The sequence below is a fragment of the Melanerpes formicivorus genome, unplaced genomic scaffold (genome assembly GCF_026170545.1).
Source record: "Melanerpes formicivorus ecotype bairdi unplaced genomic scaffold, bMelFor1.0.p_v2 SCAF_157, whole genome shotgun sequence".
Classification (NCBI taxonomy): Eukaryota; Metazoa; Chordata; class Aves; order Piciformes; family Picidae; genus Melanerpes; species Melanerpes formicivorus.
Window position 1 is genome coordinate 480,167 of NW_027142509.1, and position 17,238 is coordinate 497,404.

Genomic DNA, 17,238 nt, shown 5'->3' on the forward strand with positions numbered 1-17,238 from the left:
AGTTTCTATGACCTATATATCCTAATTTTTTTCCTATTAACCAATGGCCTCGTGTGGGGATGAGGGGAAGAGGACACATTTCGTTTCGGTACCGTTGCAGGTCAGCTTCCTGATTGTTTACAACACCTTATTAACTATATTACAGCGTATGGGAAGCCAAGAGGATGAGGAGACTGTTACAGCAATCTAATTGCTGACTCCTAAGGTGCTTTTTATGATGTTCATTAAAGCATTCCATGTGGGTTCCTACCACTAAACTGAAAACATAGCAGACCTGGATTTTGACATGTGAACAGTCTCACAGAAGACAGGGCTCAAAGTCACAGGTCAGCAGCAGCACCGGTGGCGCTCAAGCTGCATCTGCAGGGTGAAGAGCACGCTGAAGCATGAGTGAAGAAGAGGGGCTGGCATGCAGAGCAACATGGCTGGCAGATGTGGACTCACTGAGACTCTGCTGAGCTACTGGTCTGAGTTATCCTTGTTGAGAACTCGTTTTCTCGTGCAAGTGTGAACAGCTTTTGTCACTTTACTACTGAAATGACACTAGCTGCCTAACTCCAGCTGTCAAGAACATTCATGTGGACCCTTTGGAATCTCCAAGTATAGCAACAGGCTTTTGCATTCTTGCAAGACCTTCATTTTCAGAGCAATAGTTTTCTTACTATGTCTATGTATTAATACACACAGCTATACCTCTATAGCTACATATAGCCATGGCTATTTGTTTCCTTTCCCTTTTCGACTCATGGAGTATTTTGGACACCCTTTTGCTGATTTGCTGGCTCCCTGGGAAAAGAGCAGGCAAGGAAAGGTTCTCTCTGCCTTTCTGTAGTTTTTGTGACTGGGTTTTGTGATTTTTCTGAGTGCCTCTCCCTGTCCCTTGTTCATGACACCAAGTTTAATAAAACAAATAGTACCTAGGGACTGACTTTTTCTTTCTCTTAAGCTGCTCGAGTTACTGCTGCCTCATCACTCGTCCTCCTGCCCTCAGTGGCACAAACAGGAGAAAAACTACATAGAAATCCCCCCTGCAAAAAGGCCAAACCTAAAGAAAATGTCGAGTTCGAAAGGCAGCAGGAACCAGCGGTTGGGATGTACCTGTGTGCCGTGTGGTAGCTGTAAATTGGACCCAACGGCTTGAGAGCAGCAGCTGGGTGCTGAGTTCATGCAGCTCGCGTGCTGACTGCTGGATCCTTCCCTAAGAGGCTCTGTGGCTGTGCCAAGTCCCTTCCTTGCTCAAGTCTATGGCGTCGCAGCGGCCCTGGGACAGTTGGGTACTGGTTGGACTTGAGGACCTTTGCCGCAATTTCCAGCCACGGTGATCCGCTGGTGCCTCAGGAGCTGCAGACCCGGCACACCCCCAGCTACTGTTTGCAACCCAGCACCGTCCAGCCACAGCCAGGGATTCAGCACGGACAGAGGTGGACAACCTGGGCCTGCGAAAGGCTGCCCGAGCGCGTGGGACGAGCGGACAGACCCCTCGACGCCAGGGCTTAACGGTACCCGCCGAGAGCCTCACCCCAGACGAGCAGAGACGCTGGGCCCCGCACCAAGCTACCGAGTGTCGCGCCGGCCGCAGCGCGGCTGCGGCTGAAGGCTGGCGGCGTGTCCGCGCGCCGCGACCTCCAGCCGCCTCGCCCGAGGGGCCCACAGCCCGGCGCCTGACGTCACGACCCCTTCCACCGCGACAGAGCAGCCCCGGCCCCCAGGGCGAGCCCCGCCCCGAGCGCGGACCGGTGCGGAGCCGTGTGAAACGCACCTTTTGCACGAGTCCCGCTCGTCGCGGGGCGGGACTTGCAGAGCAGCGAGCGCGGGAGGTGGCGGGGGAGAAGCCGAAAGGCTCAGCCAATCAGAGCCGCTATTCCCTGGACGTCACGAGCAGCCCCACCTTCCCTCTCCGGTAGAGCACGGCAGGGCGGGGAGGCCGCGGCCAATGGGCGGTATCAGGAGGGAGGGGACGCCTGTCGCGAGGGCGCGCGGACCAATGGCGAGTGAGGAGGGGAGGGGAGGCGGGCGGGTAGAGCCATGCGGGGGGGCGGCGGCCAATGAGGCGCGGGCGAAGGGGAGTGGCCGTGCCGGCTCGGGTTCCGTGTGGAAAGAGTGAGGGGGCTCGGGTGCAAAGTTTGCTCGCCCAGCGCTTGCCGAGGGAGAAGCGACGGGTCGGCCGGCAGCGGCGGTGGGCAAGGGGCCGCGTTCACCCTCGGGGCCGCGCCGCACCCGCGGGCTGCTCTCCGCACCAACCGACGGTTGCACTCCGCGCCTCCACCGGGCCGGGCCGGTAGCCGCTGCCCCGGCTCGATGTGCGGGGGGATGGCGGCGAAGGGGCCGGGCGGGCCGCGGTGGTGGCAGAACCGTCGGGCGCGGCTGCTGTGCATGCTGGCGCTCACCTTCCTTTTCTTCGTGGTGGAGGTCGTGGTGAGTCGGGTCACGTCGTCGCTGGCCATGCTCTCCGACTCGTTCCACATGCTCTCGGATGTCATGGCCCTGGTCGTGGCGCTGGTGGCCGTGCGCTTCGCCCAGCGCACCCGCGCCACCAAAAAGAACACCTTCGGCTGGGTGCGAGCTGAGGTGATGGGCGCCCTCGTCAACGCCGTCTTCCTCACCGCCCTCTGCTTCACCATCCTGCTGGAGGCCATTGAGCGCTTCACGGAGCCCCATGAGATCCAGCAGCCGCTGGTGGTCATCGGCGTCGGGGTGGCCGGACTCATCATCAACCTGCTGGGGCTGTGCCTGTTCAACCACCACGGAGTCGGGGGCCATGGCCATTCCCACGGCCACGGGCACTCGCACAGCGGCAGGCAGCACTCTCGCAGCGGCTCCAAGACCGAACAGCCAGCTGGGGATGGGGAGGCTTCGCTGCACCGGGAGGAGACCAGCACCTTGGTGGAGAACTGCAGCAGCTCCAACGGAGTCAGCCAGGAGAAGCTAGGTAAGTCCTGCGACACCTCTGACCCATCCCAGGCATACAGGCGTCAGGAAACAGAGGAACCTCCCTTGAGAAAGGTGGTGGGCATCCTGTTCCCACCTGGTGCAAGCTTCCTGGGGACCACTTTTCCTTTCTCCTCGGGAAGAGACAAGAAACTTTCTTAGTGGTGCTCTCGGGTACACAGCCGTTGCACCTCTACCTCACACCTTTCCTTCGAGTGCTAAAAAGAGTGCCCTAAGTTGTGTGGATGTGTAGCAGACAGATTTGAGTATGAAAGAATCTTAGGGTAAAGCAATTTGCCTTAAAGAAAGTTGATGCTGTCAGAGAAGGCACATGAGAAGTGTTCGTGTGCCTAGCGACAAGCTGTCACAAGACCTTGCCCTAAAGCCTTCTGAGCGGGCTGCATATCAAATACAACACAGCTCAACGCCTTGGTCCTGACAGCTGGCTCTCTGTTGGGCTGGTTGTTAGCTACCTGAGAAGCTGATATCAATCAATATAATATACTGAAGTGTATCCCATTGCAGCAATGTCATACATCTTCATGACATCTGCATTAATAAGGAAGGAGTCTTGGAAATCACCAGTTAGAACTGTGGAAGTCATGCAGCAAGGCACTAAATGTGGAGCTCACTGGTGCCAGAGTACATGTGTCGTTTCTTTGGATCAGTTGTCTGTAGCTTTCTGAAGCACACACCTTCCCACTCACTTGCACATTGAGATAAATTTAAAGCCTTCCCTTCACAGTTGTGATCAAACTGTCTGCTTTGTGGGAAGGGTTTTTTTTTTTCTCCTTTTAAGTGGATCAAGAAACCTGGATAGTTTATTTTTGAAGCCACTTGGTCAAAGCTAGGTCCTGTGCATTAAGAGAGTGAAAGGTGAGTAGTTGCAGTTTCTGTACTTGGTATGTCAGGTGAATAGAATAGAATAGAATAGGCCAGGTTGGAAGAGACCTTCAAGATCATTGTGTCCAATCCAACCCACCTAAACAACTAACCCATGGCACCAAGCACCCCATCAAGTCTCCTCCTGAACACCTCCAATGATGGTGACTCCACCACCTCCCTGGCATCCCTGTCACCAAGAGGAAGGTGTTTCAGTCTTCAGAACCTATCTCCCTGCTTTGTTTTCAGGGTGACATCAGGGGACCACTCTTTAAGCTTAAATTGAGCTTTCATTGTGCAGAGTGAACTTGGCTGCAGTTTTGGTTTCTCTGTGGTCAGAACTTTCAGTACACATTTGAGAAACTGAGCAATTTCTCTCTCACTTTTCTTTTTGGGCTCTACATGGTGTTTCTAAAAGGCAGGTTTTGCAGGAGGATAGTTAAGTTCCTCTGAATGTAGTACACAATTTTCATGACCACTTAGTAAGTTCTTAATATTAGTTTAGTTCCAGCAAAGGTGTCCTAATAATTCACCTCAAACAGCATAAAATGCCCTTAAGCACCGATCTGGTAATCTGGGCTTGTGATTTGTTCTGGAGTGGTGAAACGTGGTGAAAAGTTGTGCTTTTAGCTAAGCTTTGAGCTAGCTCTAGAATAAAATGCTGATCTATAGCCTGGGTTAAAATGTAGAATAGAATAGAATTAACCAGGTTGGAAAAGATCTTTGAGATCATTGTGTATAACCTTTTGAGACAACTTGTCTGGGATTTCTCACAGATGTCCTCCTGGCAACAGCATATATATAATTTGTTGTGGGTGTTTAGGTGGTAGTAGGGCATCATTTTGGTCACAGGGAAACTTTGAAATAAGTTTGTATTGCCTTCTATGCCCTGTCATGGTTATGTAATAGGTGGAGTTATTCATGGTTTACCCATGGAAATGTTACTTGGAGACTTGTGAGAAGCTAAGAGTCTAGGTGAAGACAGGCAAAATGACTGAGAGCAGTACTCTGCCTTCATTGGAAACTACAAGAGAAGGGTAGACCCTGATATCCTAAGATGGAAGTGGAAGGCTAGTGATAGCCTCAGGGGCTTAGTGTATACACTTTGTGTGTTAGATTTAAGTGAGCATGTTTCAAGTGAGGTGTTGGGTGACAGGTTGGACTTGATGATCCCTGAGGTCTTTTCCACCCTTATTGATTCTATGATTCTAAGTGGACTTGTGGTAGGCTCCAGGGAGATTGTATTGTGGCCTTTCAGTATTAAAGGGGGCCTATAAGAATCACAGAATCACCAAGGTTGGAAGAGAACTCAAAGATCATCAAGTCCAACCTGTCACCACAGACCCCATGACTAGACCATGGCACCAAGTGCCACATCCAATCTCCTCTTGAACACCTCCAGGGATGGGGACTCCACCACCTCCCTGGGCAGCCCATTCCAGAAGAAAGATGGGGACAGTCTTTTTAGTAGGGCCTGTTGTGACAGGACAAGGGGTAATACTTGTAAACTAAAAGAGGGGAGATCTTGACTAAGAAGGAAGAAACTTTTGATAGTAAGGGTGGTGAAACACTGGAAGAGGTTGAGCAGAGAGGTGGTGGTAGATGCCTCATCCCTGGAAACATTCAAGCTCAGGTTGGACAGGGCTCTAAGCAACTTCAGTTAAAAATGTCCCTGCTTATTACAGGGAGTTGAACTAGATGATCTTAAAAGCTCCTTCCACCCCAAACCATTCTGTGTTTCTAATTTTTTATCATTAAAAAAATCCCAAGAACTTTCTGGAACTGTATTCCTCTCACCCACCCTTCCAGATAGGTCTGTCGGCTTCCCACCTCTTCTTCTCTCCAAGCACTTCATGTGCAGCACAGTGCCACGACAATTACTCTCTCCTTACTTTCATTGTGGACCCTGAGGTCTGAACTCTGTAACCTGAGAGATTTTCCTCGATTGATTTCTCTGGAAAGTTACAGGTCTCACATTCAATAACTCCTGGAAGTTGTGTGGAAAATGTAGCTGGAATTTGAGGACAGACGTGTGATGCATGAGGTTATGAGCCTGGGGCTTGGAACTGAACCCACTCAGCTGCCTTCCTTGGAGCCCACCCTCTTCTTTATGATCACAAAATTGCAGTCATGAGAGCAGAGTGGCAGAAGCAGCAGGTCATACTAACATGTTAATGTTTACAAAGCTCTGAACTGAATAACCACGGAAGCAGTCAAAGCTCCTTGCTTCAGATTGTCAGGCCAGCGGCCAGCACCCATGGCAGTTCTTTATTGCTGGAAGTTTTCTGTCCAAAGAAGAGCTATGGAAGAAAAGTGGGAGGCTGATCAGTTAAAATACTTCCAGTTTAAAACATGAGAAGTGTTTTTCTTTCATAAACCATTCTCCTTTGTAATAAGAGGACACAGTCTCAGGCTGCACCAGGGGAGGTTTAGGCTGGATGTTAGGAAGAAGTTCTATACAGAGAGAGAGTGATTGCCCATTGGAATGGGCTGCCCAGGGAGGTGGTGGAGTCACCATCATTGGAGGTGTTCAGGAGGAGACTTGATGGGGTTCTTGGTGCCATGGTTTAGTTGATTAGGTGGGGTTGGATTGGTTGATGGGTTGGACACGATGATCTTGAAGGTCTCTTCCAACCTGGAGTATCCTATCCTATCCTATCCTATCCTATCCTATCCTATCCTATCCTATCCTATCCTATCCTATCCTATCCTATCCTATCCTATCCTATCCTATCCTATCCTATCCTATCCTATCCTATCCTATCCTATCCTATCCTAAAGCATTTATTCCTATGTAGCTGCTTAGGGGTGATGGATTGGTAGTACTGCAAACAGTTTTGACAAGGAGGGTACTAAAATGTTCATTTAGGCATTACATTGACCATGACATATGGCTCTGGTCATCAACAGCTGTATGTCACTTAAAAGTACTAAAAATATGCTATTAATGTGTTCTGAAATATAAATAACCCTGCTTCAGAGCCTTTGAAGGCTTCAGTGATAACTTGCACTGTCCTGTAGTCATGACTGCTGATAAATTCTGCAGTTTAGACCTAAAGGCTCATCTCATTGTGACTCTCAGTTCTGCTGGCTCTATGTGTCATCTCATAAAAACTTCCTTTTCCTTGAATGCAGAATTCTTCTGGGACTGAACTACTAAGCCCTTAGAAAACATCACTATAAACCTGCATCCTGGCCTGGTAAATTTTAATACTAAAGAGCAATGCAGTCTTGTGGTTTAAGAGAGATTTTAGCAATGTGATTAGTCTTCTGGCTTTTCAAAAGAGGGAACAAATGTAAGTTAGAATAGAATAGAATTAACCAGGTTGGAAAAGAACTTTGAGATCATTGAGTCCAATCTATCATCCAACACCATCTAATCAACTAAACCATGGCACCAAGCACCCTATCAAGTCTCCTCCTGAACACCTCCAGGGATGGTGACTCCACCACCTCCCTGGGCAGCACATTCCAAAGGCCAATCTCTCTTTCTGGGAAGAATTTCTTCCTAACATCCAGCCTAAACCTCCCCTGGCACAGCTTGAGACTGTGTCCTCTTGTTCTGCCTGGGAGAAGAGACCAACCCCCACCTGGCTACAACCTTCCTTCAGGTAGTTGCAGGCAGCAAGAAGGTCTCCCCTGAGCCTCCTCTTCTCCAAGCTAAGCAACCCCAGCTCCCTCAGCCTCTTCTCACAGGGCTGTGCTCCAGACCCCTCTCCAGCCTTGTTGCCCCTCTCTGACACCTTCAAGTGTCTCAATGTCCTTCTCAAACTGAGGGGCCCAGAACTGGACAGAGGACTCAAGGTGTGGCCTAACCAGTGCTGGTCAGGTACAGGGCAGAATGACCTCCCTGCTTCTGCTGGCCACACTATTGCTGGTGCAGGCCAGGATGCTGTTGGCCTTCTGGGCACACTGCTGGCTCATGTTCAGCCTACTATCAACCAGTCCCCCCAGGTCCTTCTCTGCCTGGCTGCCCTCCAGCCCCTCTGACCCCAGCCTGTAGCTGTGCCTGGGGTTGTTGTGGCCTGTGTGTAGAGCCTGGCACACAGCTACCTGCCTGCCGTTTCTTATGTATCTCTGTAATTCTGCATTTTGTTTAAGGAATGAACAGTGAGTAGTTAAATGGTCAAACAGATGGAAAACATGAAAGCATTTGTTTCAGTAGAACAAATTAAAAGCTTCATGCTTTGTCACTCTGCATCTTTAAGCTCCTAGTAGAAACAATTGCCTTTTAGACTATCTAGGTCCCTTCTTGGGAGTGTTTCCCAGCCAGAGCAAACGTTGCAGAGTGCTATGGGTAGAGTTGCAAGCTTTTGACTTCTGTACTCAATGTGGCAATGTTAAAAGTTGGTTCTTCTGGAAATGTGTGATGTTATAACATGTGCCTGATGGTGTCACTGTTTCTTGTCAGGTGATGTGAAAGATGACATGGCTGACCTCCAAGTGAATGGGAACGCTGGCCATTACCCTATGGACGTAGAGGAAGTTGAGGAAGACTCCAGTGCACAGCTTAACATGCGTGGAGTTTTCCTGCATGTTTTTGGAGATGCCTTAGGTTCAGTAATTGTTGTGGTGAATGCTTTGCTCTTTTATGGGTTGTGGAATCCGTGCCCCAAAGATGGGCCCTGCTTTAATCCCTGCGTCAATAACCATTGCGCGGAGAACGCTACTTTATCCCACACACTGGGCAGAGCAAACAGTTCTGAGCAAGAGAGCATTACAGTGGCTGGGCCCTGCTGGTTGCTGTATTTAGATCCTGTCCTTTGTCTGATCATGGTTTGTATCCTCCTTTACACAACTTACCCATTGCTTAGGGAGTCAGCCCTTATACTTCTACAGACCGTTCCCAAGCAGATAGACGTGCATTCTTTGAACTCAAAATTGCGTACGCTCGAAGGAGTTGAAGCTGTCCACGAATTACACATCTGGCAGCTAGCAGGCAGTAGGATCATTGGCACTGCTCACATAAAATGTCCTGACCCTTCCACTTACATGATGGTGGCCAAGCGCATCAAAGAGATCTTTCACGATGAGGGGATCCATGCAACTACCATTCAGCCCGAGTTTGCCAGCGTCGGCTCCGAGTCGGGGAGAGGCAAATGCGAGTTCCCTTGCAGGACACAGTGTGCTTTGAAGCAGTGTTGTGGAACAGGAGAAGATAGTACTGCAAAGAAGACAGAAAAATCTTCGTCAATTAGCATTTCCTGTTCAGAAGTTGTCACTGATATTCCCAAAACCAGGAGGACTAAGTCGGAGAGCATCCCTTCGGTTAAGCTAGAGGCAAACGCCGATCAGAACGAGCAGTTTGAGTCATCGTTGTAAACTCCCCGAGTGGTGCTACCTGAGTTTTGGTGACTTTGTGACAACAGCTGTGTTGCAAGAGGAAGAGACAGGCGTTTGAGATGCAATTTTTTGCCAAGTAGTGTAATTGCTGAAGTCCTTGTTCTTGTCATATTGCTAAATCTAGAGTGCTTGTTTGGGAGAACATAATGTCACTGTCATGATACAATGTGTTTGTGTTGACTGTGAGAGAGACAGACAGAAAGTACACCGATGCTGTAACAACTTCAGGAAAAACAGTTTCAGCCTTGCAGCAGACGCTTTTCCCTGTGCTTGGAATGACAATGCTTGTTGGTTTCTTTCTTTTTCTCCAGGGAAAAGGTGTTTGAAGGATGTAGGAACTCGATTTGTGTTACAGACTTCTCGGACCTAACCTTTCCTTTAATATTTGATTTGTAGATACTCTAATATATTGTTTATTTAGAAGCCTCGAGGAAACCAAAGTTCATAGAGCATTTTTAAAGATATAACTACTTAAAACTGGAAACCACTGCAGTTTCACATATTTTTTTTCTTAAGTCTATATAACAATGTGAAAGCTTTTCTAATAATTTTATTGTATAGCATATTTTAAAAGAGAGCCATCCTATGATTGTTAGAAATGGTCCCCACGTTTTCTGGTAAGGTAGAGAGGTAATTAAAATCAACTGCTTGTGAAAACACCAGGTGTGAAAGGTTTGGTTTTCCACCCCCCCCCCATCAGAATGGAAGTTCAAGCTGCTGTATATTGTTCTGTAATCAAGACCTGAGACTGGAATTTTCTGGTGGGTTTCCTTATTTCCAAGTTGTGTCTGCTCATAGAAGCCTTCAGAGTCTAAGGGATCCTTGACTCACAGTGCTATGAATGAAGAGCTGTACCTTCACTTTTAACTGATGCTCAGTTTACTAAGATAACAATTGGCTGTGTCAGTAAGTACTCTGTTGGGGAAGGTCTGCCAAGCACAGACTGTGTTGTAATTCATGCTCTCAGGCATCACCAGTAGCCTCTCTTACAAGTCATGCAGAGGTGCATTTCGCTCGTAGCTAAGTGTATCTTTAAGCCTTTTCAGAGACTGCAGTCCTGGTCTCAGCTGTGTCCTCAGGAACCTGCCACTGACTTTTAAGGAAATGGGGCATGGAGTAGGATTTTGATTGGCTTTGTTTCACCCTTTGAAATGCTTATGTATCACTAATTTCACCTAACCAAGTGTCCACATCTATGGTTTAAACTGTTAGTCACTTGACAACTGGCTCTAAAGCTGTTACAGTATGCTGCTGACTCACCCCTTAACCAGGGAGAAACTGGCCTATGGTGAATGTGGATATTGTGAACTGGCCTATGGTGAATGTGGATATTGTGAACTGGGTATGGTGAATTTGGCAGGGACTAGTAGAGAGTTGGAAGATAAAACATACCAGAAGCCTAATCTAAACCCCTGCCCCTTTCAACCCACCCTGAAGTTAGGTATGGGAAATAATGCCTTGGGATTTAGTTGACTGCTCTTATGCTCAAACCTGGAAAAATAACTGGGATCTTCCATTGTTTGGTGGGTGACTCTGGACATGATAAACACTCTGCCTCAGTTTCCCTGTCTTAAAATGGGGATAATACCTACCTCACAGGGGTGTTGTGAGGCTTAATTCTCATGTGAAGAGCTCTAAGATCTGTTACTGGAAGACACTGGAAGGAGTATAAGATACTAAATTGCACATTACCCTGCAAATTCATTGCAATAGCTAGGCACAACAGAGGGAACTGAGGATAGTTTTGGCCTTATGAGATTCTTTCATGCTGTGGTTTTCAGGTTTTTAACAGTATTTAAATGTAGAGCTATTCTTTTTTCCCCCCCCCCAATGTTTTGTTAGTGAAGGGAGTGTAGCTTTGCCTCCAAATATAGAACATCTTGCTAGTTTGCATTTCTAAGACATGTCTTGTAAAATAATTGCTCCTCAGTAGTTCAGAATAGCCTGCTGCTCATCAGACCTGGCTTGGCTCAGGTTGTGTCAGTAGTCTTACCCAACTCCTCAGCAGAGCGTTACAGTCAACTCTCGATTGTCCATAGGTGGATTACCAGTGTTGTATATCAGCAAGCCCAGCTCTGTGTTGGATGCCAGTGTGTTGGACAAATGCTGTGTGCCAAAGCATTGGAAAAGCAGAGGAGCTCAGCTGGGTTTCACGTGAGCCCACTCTCACAGGGTTTGTTGGCTTGGGTGCAGCACAGCACTTGCCCAGTTGGTTTCTTGGCTGTTCAGATGCATTCACAGAGAGCTGTGGTGTATGGATGGGTCGATTGAGCTTTGTGCTTGCTTGGGGATGTTGGTGGTTCACAGCCACCAGCATGACTCACCTGTTTTTCTGTGTTTATTTCCTTGTTGTATAGTCTCACAAACTAACTTAAAATAATATAGTATTTATATATGTTTTTGTTTTGTCTGAATTATCTTGACTCTTTCTTCTGTTACCTGTACATGATCTAGAGTTGACTGTTAAATGAGACATTGTATGAGACTACAGTTGCAGAACATGCTTACTACTGCTAGTATACTACAAAGTATTAACCAAATGAATGTTGAAATTAACAGAGTGTTTTGTTTTTCAGTGTGTATCTTTGCTTTTTAGGGTTAAACTTTCACTAATTACTTTGCTTACTAGCTTGAAGTTGGTCTCAGTTATTAGTGTGAGTTGATGAGGTCCTGCTGTGTATCAATAATGCACCATAGAGCTGCTGTTGTTTGCTTAAAATAAACAACAACAAACACCCCAAGACACACCATAGTAGCACTGAGAAGCCTGGCTTCCCACCTGTTGCTCCTCTACAAAGAGAGTAACTATTAAGTCAAGGTTGGCCAAGGGTCTCGGTGAATGCGCCTGAGTGGATGGAGTGGCAGTCACTAATTCCAGTGTAACTGTTCAATCTTTTGGGTTTTGCAGCAGAAGTACTATTTTTCTATTTCTGTGTCCATTGCAGGCAATGGCTAGCTTAAACTAAAAAAGTCTCTCTCCCCTGTGTTATTTTTGTTAGCAGGCTAGGATGCAGAGGTGATGGTGATGGGAGGAGAAGGGGGAGTCGTGCGGCCTCTCTGTCCTGTGCAGTGTTGCATGTGCAGCACCAGCTGCTGCTGCTGGGGCCCTTCAGTCTCAGCAGCCCTCGGTGGTCACTGCCCTGAGAGCAGGCAGTGGAGTGAAGGTGGTGGCTGTACAGAAGCAGGAATGCAATTTTTCTGTTTGCTCTCAACTGTATGAGACCCAGCTGTAGGCTGCTAGCTTGTGATATAGCTCGACTTCATTCAACCTGACCTGTCTGTGATTACACAAGTCCAGAACATGCGGAGCACTCAAAAACACTGCACAGACTCTGTCGTTTTGTTTTGGTTGGTTGGTTTGTTTTCCACAAAGCATGAAGCTAGTGAATCTCATGTAAGTGAACACTGCAGTGGTGGGGAGCTGATTGTATTGTGTATCACACTTCTGAATTTTTAAAATAAAACAAGAACACAACCCCAAAAGCACTGATTTTAAAGGAAAGTGTGTGTGTTCCGGTGTCGAGATCCTGTATGAGTGCAAGCACTCAGCACTTACAGCATGGCCAAGGGATCAGGCCCAGCCAGCATGGATTTAGGAAGGGCAGGTCCTGCCTGACCAACCTGATCTCCTTCTATGCCCGGGTGACTGCCTGGTGGATGTGGGGCAGGCTGTGGATGGAGTCTGTCTGGACCTCAGTAAGGCCTTTGACACTGTCCCCCCACAGCAAACTGCTGGCCAAGCTGTCAGCCCCTGCCTTGGATGGGAGCACACTGCGATGGGTTAGGAGCTGGCTGGAGGCTGAGCCCAGAGAGTGGTGGTGAATGGTGCCACAGCCAGCTGGCAGCCAGGCACCAGTGGTGTGCCCCAGGGATCAGTGCTGGGCCCTGTGCTCTTTAACAACTTTATTGATGATCTGGATGAGGGCATTGAGTCCATCATCAGTAAATTTGCAGATGACACCAAGCTGGGGGCAGGAGTTGATCTGCTGGAGGGTAGAGAGGCTCTGCAGAGGGACCTCGACAGGCTGGACAGATGGGCAGAGTCCAAGGGCAGGAGATTGAACACATCCAAGTGCCAGGTTCTGCACATTGGCCACAACAACCCCAGGCAGAGCTACAGGCTGGGGTCAGAGTGTCTGGAGAGCAGCCAGGCAGAGAGGGACCTGGGGCTGCTGGTGGATGGTAGGCTGAACATGAGCCTGCAGTGTGCCCAGGCAGCCAGGAGGGCCAATGGCATCCTGGCCTGCATCAGGAACAGTGTGGCCAGCAGGAGCAGGGAGGTCATTCTGCCCGTGTACACTGCACTGGTTAGGCCACACCTCGAGTCCTGTGTCCAGTTCTGGGCCCCTCAGTTTAGGAAGGAGGTTGACTTGCTGGAACAAGTGCAGAGAAGGGCAACAAAGTTGGTGAGGGGCTTGGAACACAGCCCTGTGAGGAGAGGCTGAGGGAGCTGGGGTTGCTTAGCCTGGAGAAGAGGAGACTCGGGTGACCTCATTGCTCTCTACAACTACCTGAAGGGAGGTTGTAGCCAGTTGGGAGTTGGTCTCTTCTACTAGGCAGCCAGCACCAGAACAAGAGGACACAGTCTCAAGCTGTGCCAGGGGAGGTTTAGGCTGGAGGTTAGGAGGAAGTTCTATACAGAGAGAGTGATTGCCCATTGGAATATGCTGCCCAGGGAGGTGGTGGAGTTACCATCATTGGAGGTGTTCAGGAGGAGACTTGATGGGGTGCTTGGTGCCATGGGTTAGTTGATTAGATGGTGTTGGATGATAGGTTGGATGTAATGATCTTGAAAGTCTCTTCCAACCTGGATTATTCTATTCTATGCTTCTGATTATATGCAGCGACTTTCTACACTCAGTGCATGTCTCATCATGCTATTTTAGAATCACTTTTTACATTGTATCCTCATCCAAGGTGCAGTGGAGAACTAATTTAGGCACTCAGTGGGCTAGTGAGTACCTTGAAGCCTTTTTAGCAGAGTAAATTGCTTCTGTGGAACCCCTTATCATTTTAGCTTGATTGCTCTCAACGCCTGTTCTCGGCTTTTAGTGATGTCTGTTATTGCTGCATCATGGTATTTGGTGTGAACACACACTTGGTTGTGGAAAAGGCAAAACAAGCCCCAGTTTATGGCACCCAAAAGTCAGGGCCAGGCCTCAGTCCTGTGTTCATGAATAGTTTGGTCAGGCTAACGAGTAGTTGCTTGCATGCAAGGAATTAATTGTGGGAGTCCAAAGCTTCTGCCAGTGTAGGCTGGCTTTTGAAGAACAACTTTGTGGATGTATTAGAATAGAATAAACCAGGTTGGAGGAGACCTTCAAGATCATCACATCCAACCTATCAACTAATCCAACCCACTTAAACAACTAACCCATGGCACCAAGCACCCCATCAAGTCTCCTCCTGAACACCTCCAATGACGTCGACTCCACCACCTCCCCAGGCAGCCCATTCCAATGGGCAATCACTCTCTCTGTGTAGAACTTCTTCCTAACATCCAACCTGAACCTCCCCTGGCACAGCCTGAGACTGTGTCCTCTTGTTCTGGTACTGGATGCCTGGGAGAAGAGACCAACCTCTGCCTGTCTACAACCTCCCTTCAGGTAGTAGTAGAGAGCAATAAGGTCTCCCCTGAGCCTCCTCTTCTCCAGGCTAAGCAACCCCAGCTCCCTCAGTCTCTCCTCACAGGGCTGTGTTCCAAGCCCCTCATCAACTTCATTGCCCTTCTCTGGACACCTTCCAGCAAGTCAACCTCCTTCCTAAACTGAGGGGCCCAGAACTGGACACAGTACTCAAGGTGTGGCCTAACCAGTGCAGTGTACAGGGCAGAATGACTTCCCTGCTCCTGCTGGCCACACTGTTCCTGATGCAGGCCAGGACTGCTGTGGTGTTTCTAAATTTGCTGCAGAAATGCTATCTGTTAGAACTCCAGGCTTTACTCCTTCCCCCCCATCCATCTAAAAGAAAGAACAAAAAGCTGTGCTTTATTCTTCGTGCGTGTGGGGGCTAAAGCCTCACACCACTACACAACTGTAGGCCCTAAGTCTTGGCAAGCAAGTTTAGCCAAACTGATGTTGCTGTTTCCTTCTGAAATTTGGCCATCTGATATTTTTGTTTTAATCTGCCTGGTGGAATTTGGGGAGGAGGGGTAAAGATTCCTGCCATTCTCCTTCCCCCTGCTTTGACTCCAGTTTCTAATCTCTTCAGCTATGGCGAGCCCATGGGGGTGAATTTTTGTAGCTGGAGTTCCACAAGGAGGGAATGGGGAATTCTGCTAACTATATATAAAAGCATATAAATATGCTCTGCCTATTTTAGTTGCATAGCATAGCGTCAGTTACAGCCTTTTTTGGTAGGCATTTAAGTTGTTCAGCTCTGTAGTGGCTTCAGCTTTTTCTTTCTTTGCTGGATGGAAAGTGGTAGAGGCTCTGTTTGCCTGAACTCAGGCCAGCCTTGACACTTTTCCAAATCAAACCTAGCTTTGCTGATAACAGTTGGTCTGATTAGTCCTTATGACCCTTGCTTTGTGTGGTTAGCTGTCTCTGAGGTACAGTACCATGTTCTAGTAGGCTCACATTTATGGTGGGTTTTTTTTGCATTCACCAGGTCACCTACGTAGTTAATAGAATAATAGAATAAACCAGGCTGGAAGAGACCTTCAAGATCATCGAGTCCAACCCATCAACCCATCCAACCCACCTAAACAACTAACCCATGGCACCAAGCACCCCATCAAGTCTCCTCCTGAACACCTCCAATGATGGTGACTCCACCACATCCCCAGGCAGCCCATTCCAATGGGCAATCACTCTCTCTGTGTAGAACTTCTTCCTAACCTCCAGCCTAAACCTCCCCTGGTGCAGCCTGAGACTGTGTCCTCTTGTTCTGGTGCTGGCTGCCTGCGAGAAGAGATCAACCTCTGCCTGTCTACAACCTCCTCTTCTCCAGGCTAAACAACCCCAGCTCCCTCAGCCTTTCCTCAAAGGGCTGCACTTGAGGCCTCTCCCCAGCCTTGTTGCCCTTCTCTGGACACTTTCAAGTGTCTCAATGTCCTTCTTAAATTGAGGGGCCCAGACCTGGACACAGTGAAGCTGTGTCTGACTCCAGGGAAGTGAGCATTTTCAGCAGGAACCTTCTCAGTCTGCTCTCTTAGCAACCCAAACCTGGCATGCTATCCTTGCCATCAAAACTTTGGTTAGCATTTGTATATCTGTTTTTTTTGGTGTTGCCTTTATTTTCTTTTTCCCCCCTTGTGATAATCAACACAAACCTTAAAGTAGTGCTCAGCCCAAATTGTAATCCCCCCGCCCCCGCCACCCAAGCTCCATTTCTAGTCATAGAGTTGGTAGGCATCCCAGCATTTCTCTCACACCAGCTAGTGCTGCTAAGAATAGCCATGGTGATGCTGTGGAACAGGATGTCCAACCTGCTGGGTTTCCTGTGCTTGTGCTTACGCTGCTGGCCTGGGCTGGGGCTTGTCCTCCTCCCTCTTCTCTGCTAGCGCTGCTGGGCTCACCAGGTGAATTTGTTAGGTTTGTTGAGTTAGGTTTGCTGTGGGTTGGCCTACATTTGGTGCAGCTACACTCTGCAGCACAGGCAAAACCTCACGTGAGTGAGATCTTCACTTGCTGCCAGGCTTCCTGCTTTAGGGTACAGCTGCTGAGTGCAAACGTTTGCTGCTGGCCCACTGCAGACAGTGCCAGATGAGGGCTGCAGCTTGCCGCTTGGTTTGCTGTTACTGTGTCGCCCCTCTAGGTGAGAGTGCAGCTCAGCAGGTGTGCAGCAAATACAGCACGGTGAGCCTCAGCAGGTTACTGGGTCCTGGGTGCTTCCCCTACCCTGGTGCTCATACCATAATTTAGGAGTACAACACTCCCACAGATAAATGCTGCACATACCCTTGGCATTTTTTACAGTAAGTAGCATTGCCTGGAGACACAGCCCTGAGGTGTTTTAGGACTCTCCCCCAGGCAGCTGCAGACAAACAAGCTCATTTTCTCTTGAGAAAGGGATTATATGAATTAACAAAGATTGGGGTGGTAATTTTCACTTGTGTTTTTGTAGCCACAGGGGAAAGGTCTG

General features: G+C 48.6%; 1 protein-coding gene across 1 annotated transcript; it reads left to right on the forward strand.

The window, feature by feature from the left end:
• The first annotated feature begins 2,067 nt into the window (after positions 1-2,067).
• SLC30A1 (solute carrier family 30 member 1) lies at positions 2,068-12,636 on the forward strand. Its single transcript, XM_068168768.1, has 2 exons — positions 2,068-2,929; positions 8,222-12,636. Exons 1-2 carry the CDS (start codon positions 2,299-2,301, stop codon positions 9,130-9,132), a joined length of 1,542 nt encoding a protein of 513 aa, XP_068024869.1. The 5' UTR covers positions 2,068-2,298; the 3' UTR covers positions 9,133-12,636.
• Positions 12,637-17,238: the final 4,602 nt, after the last annotated feature.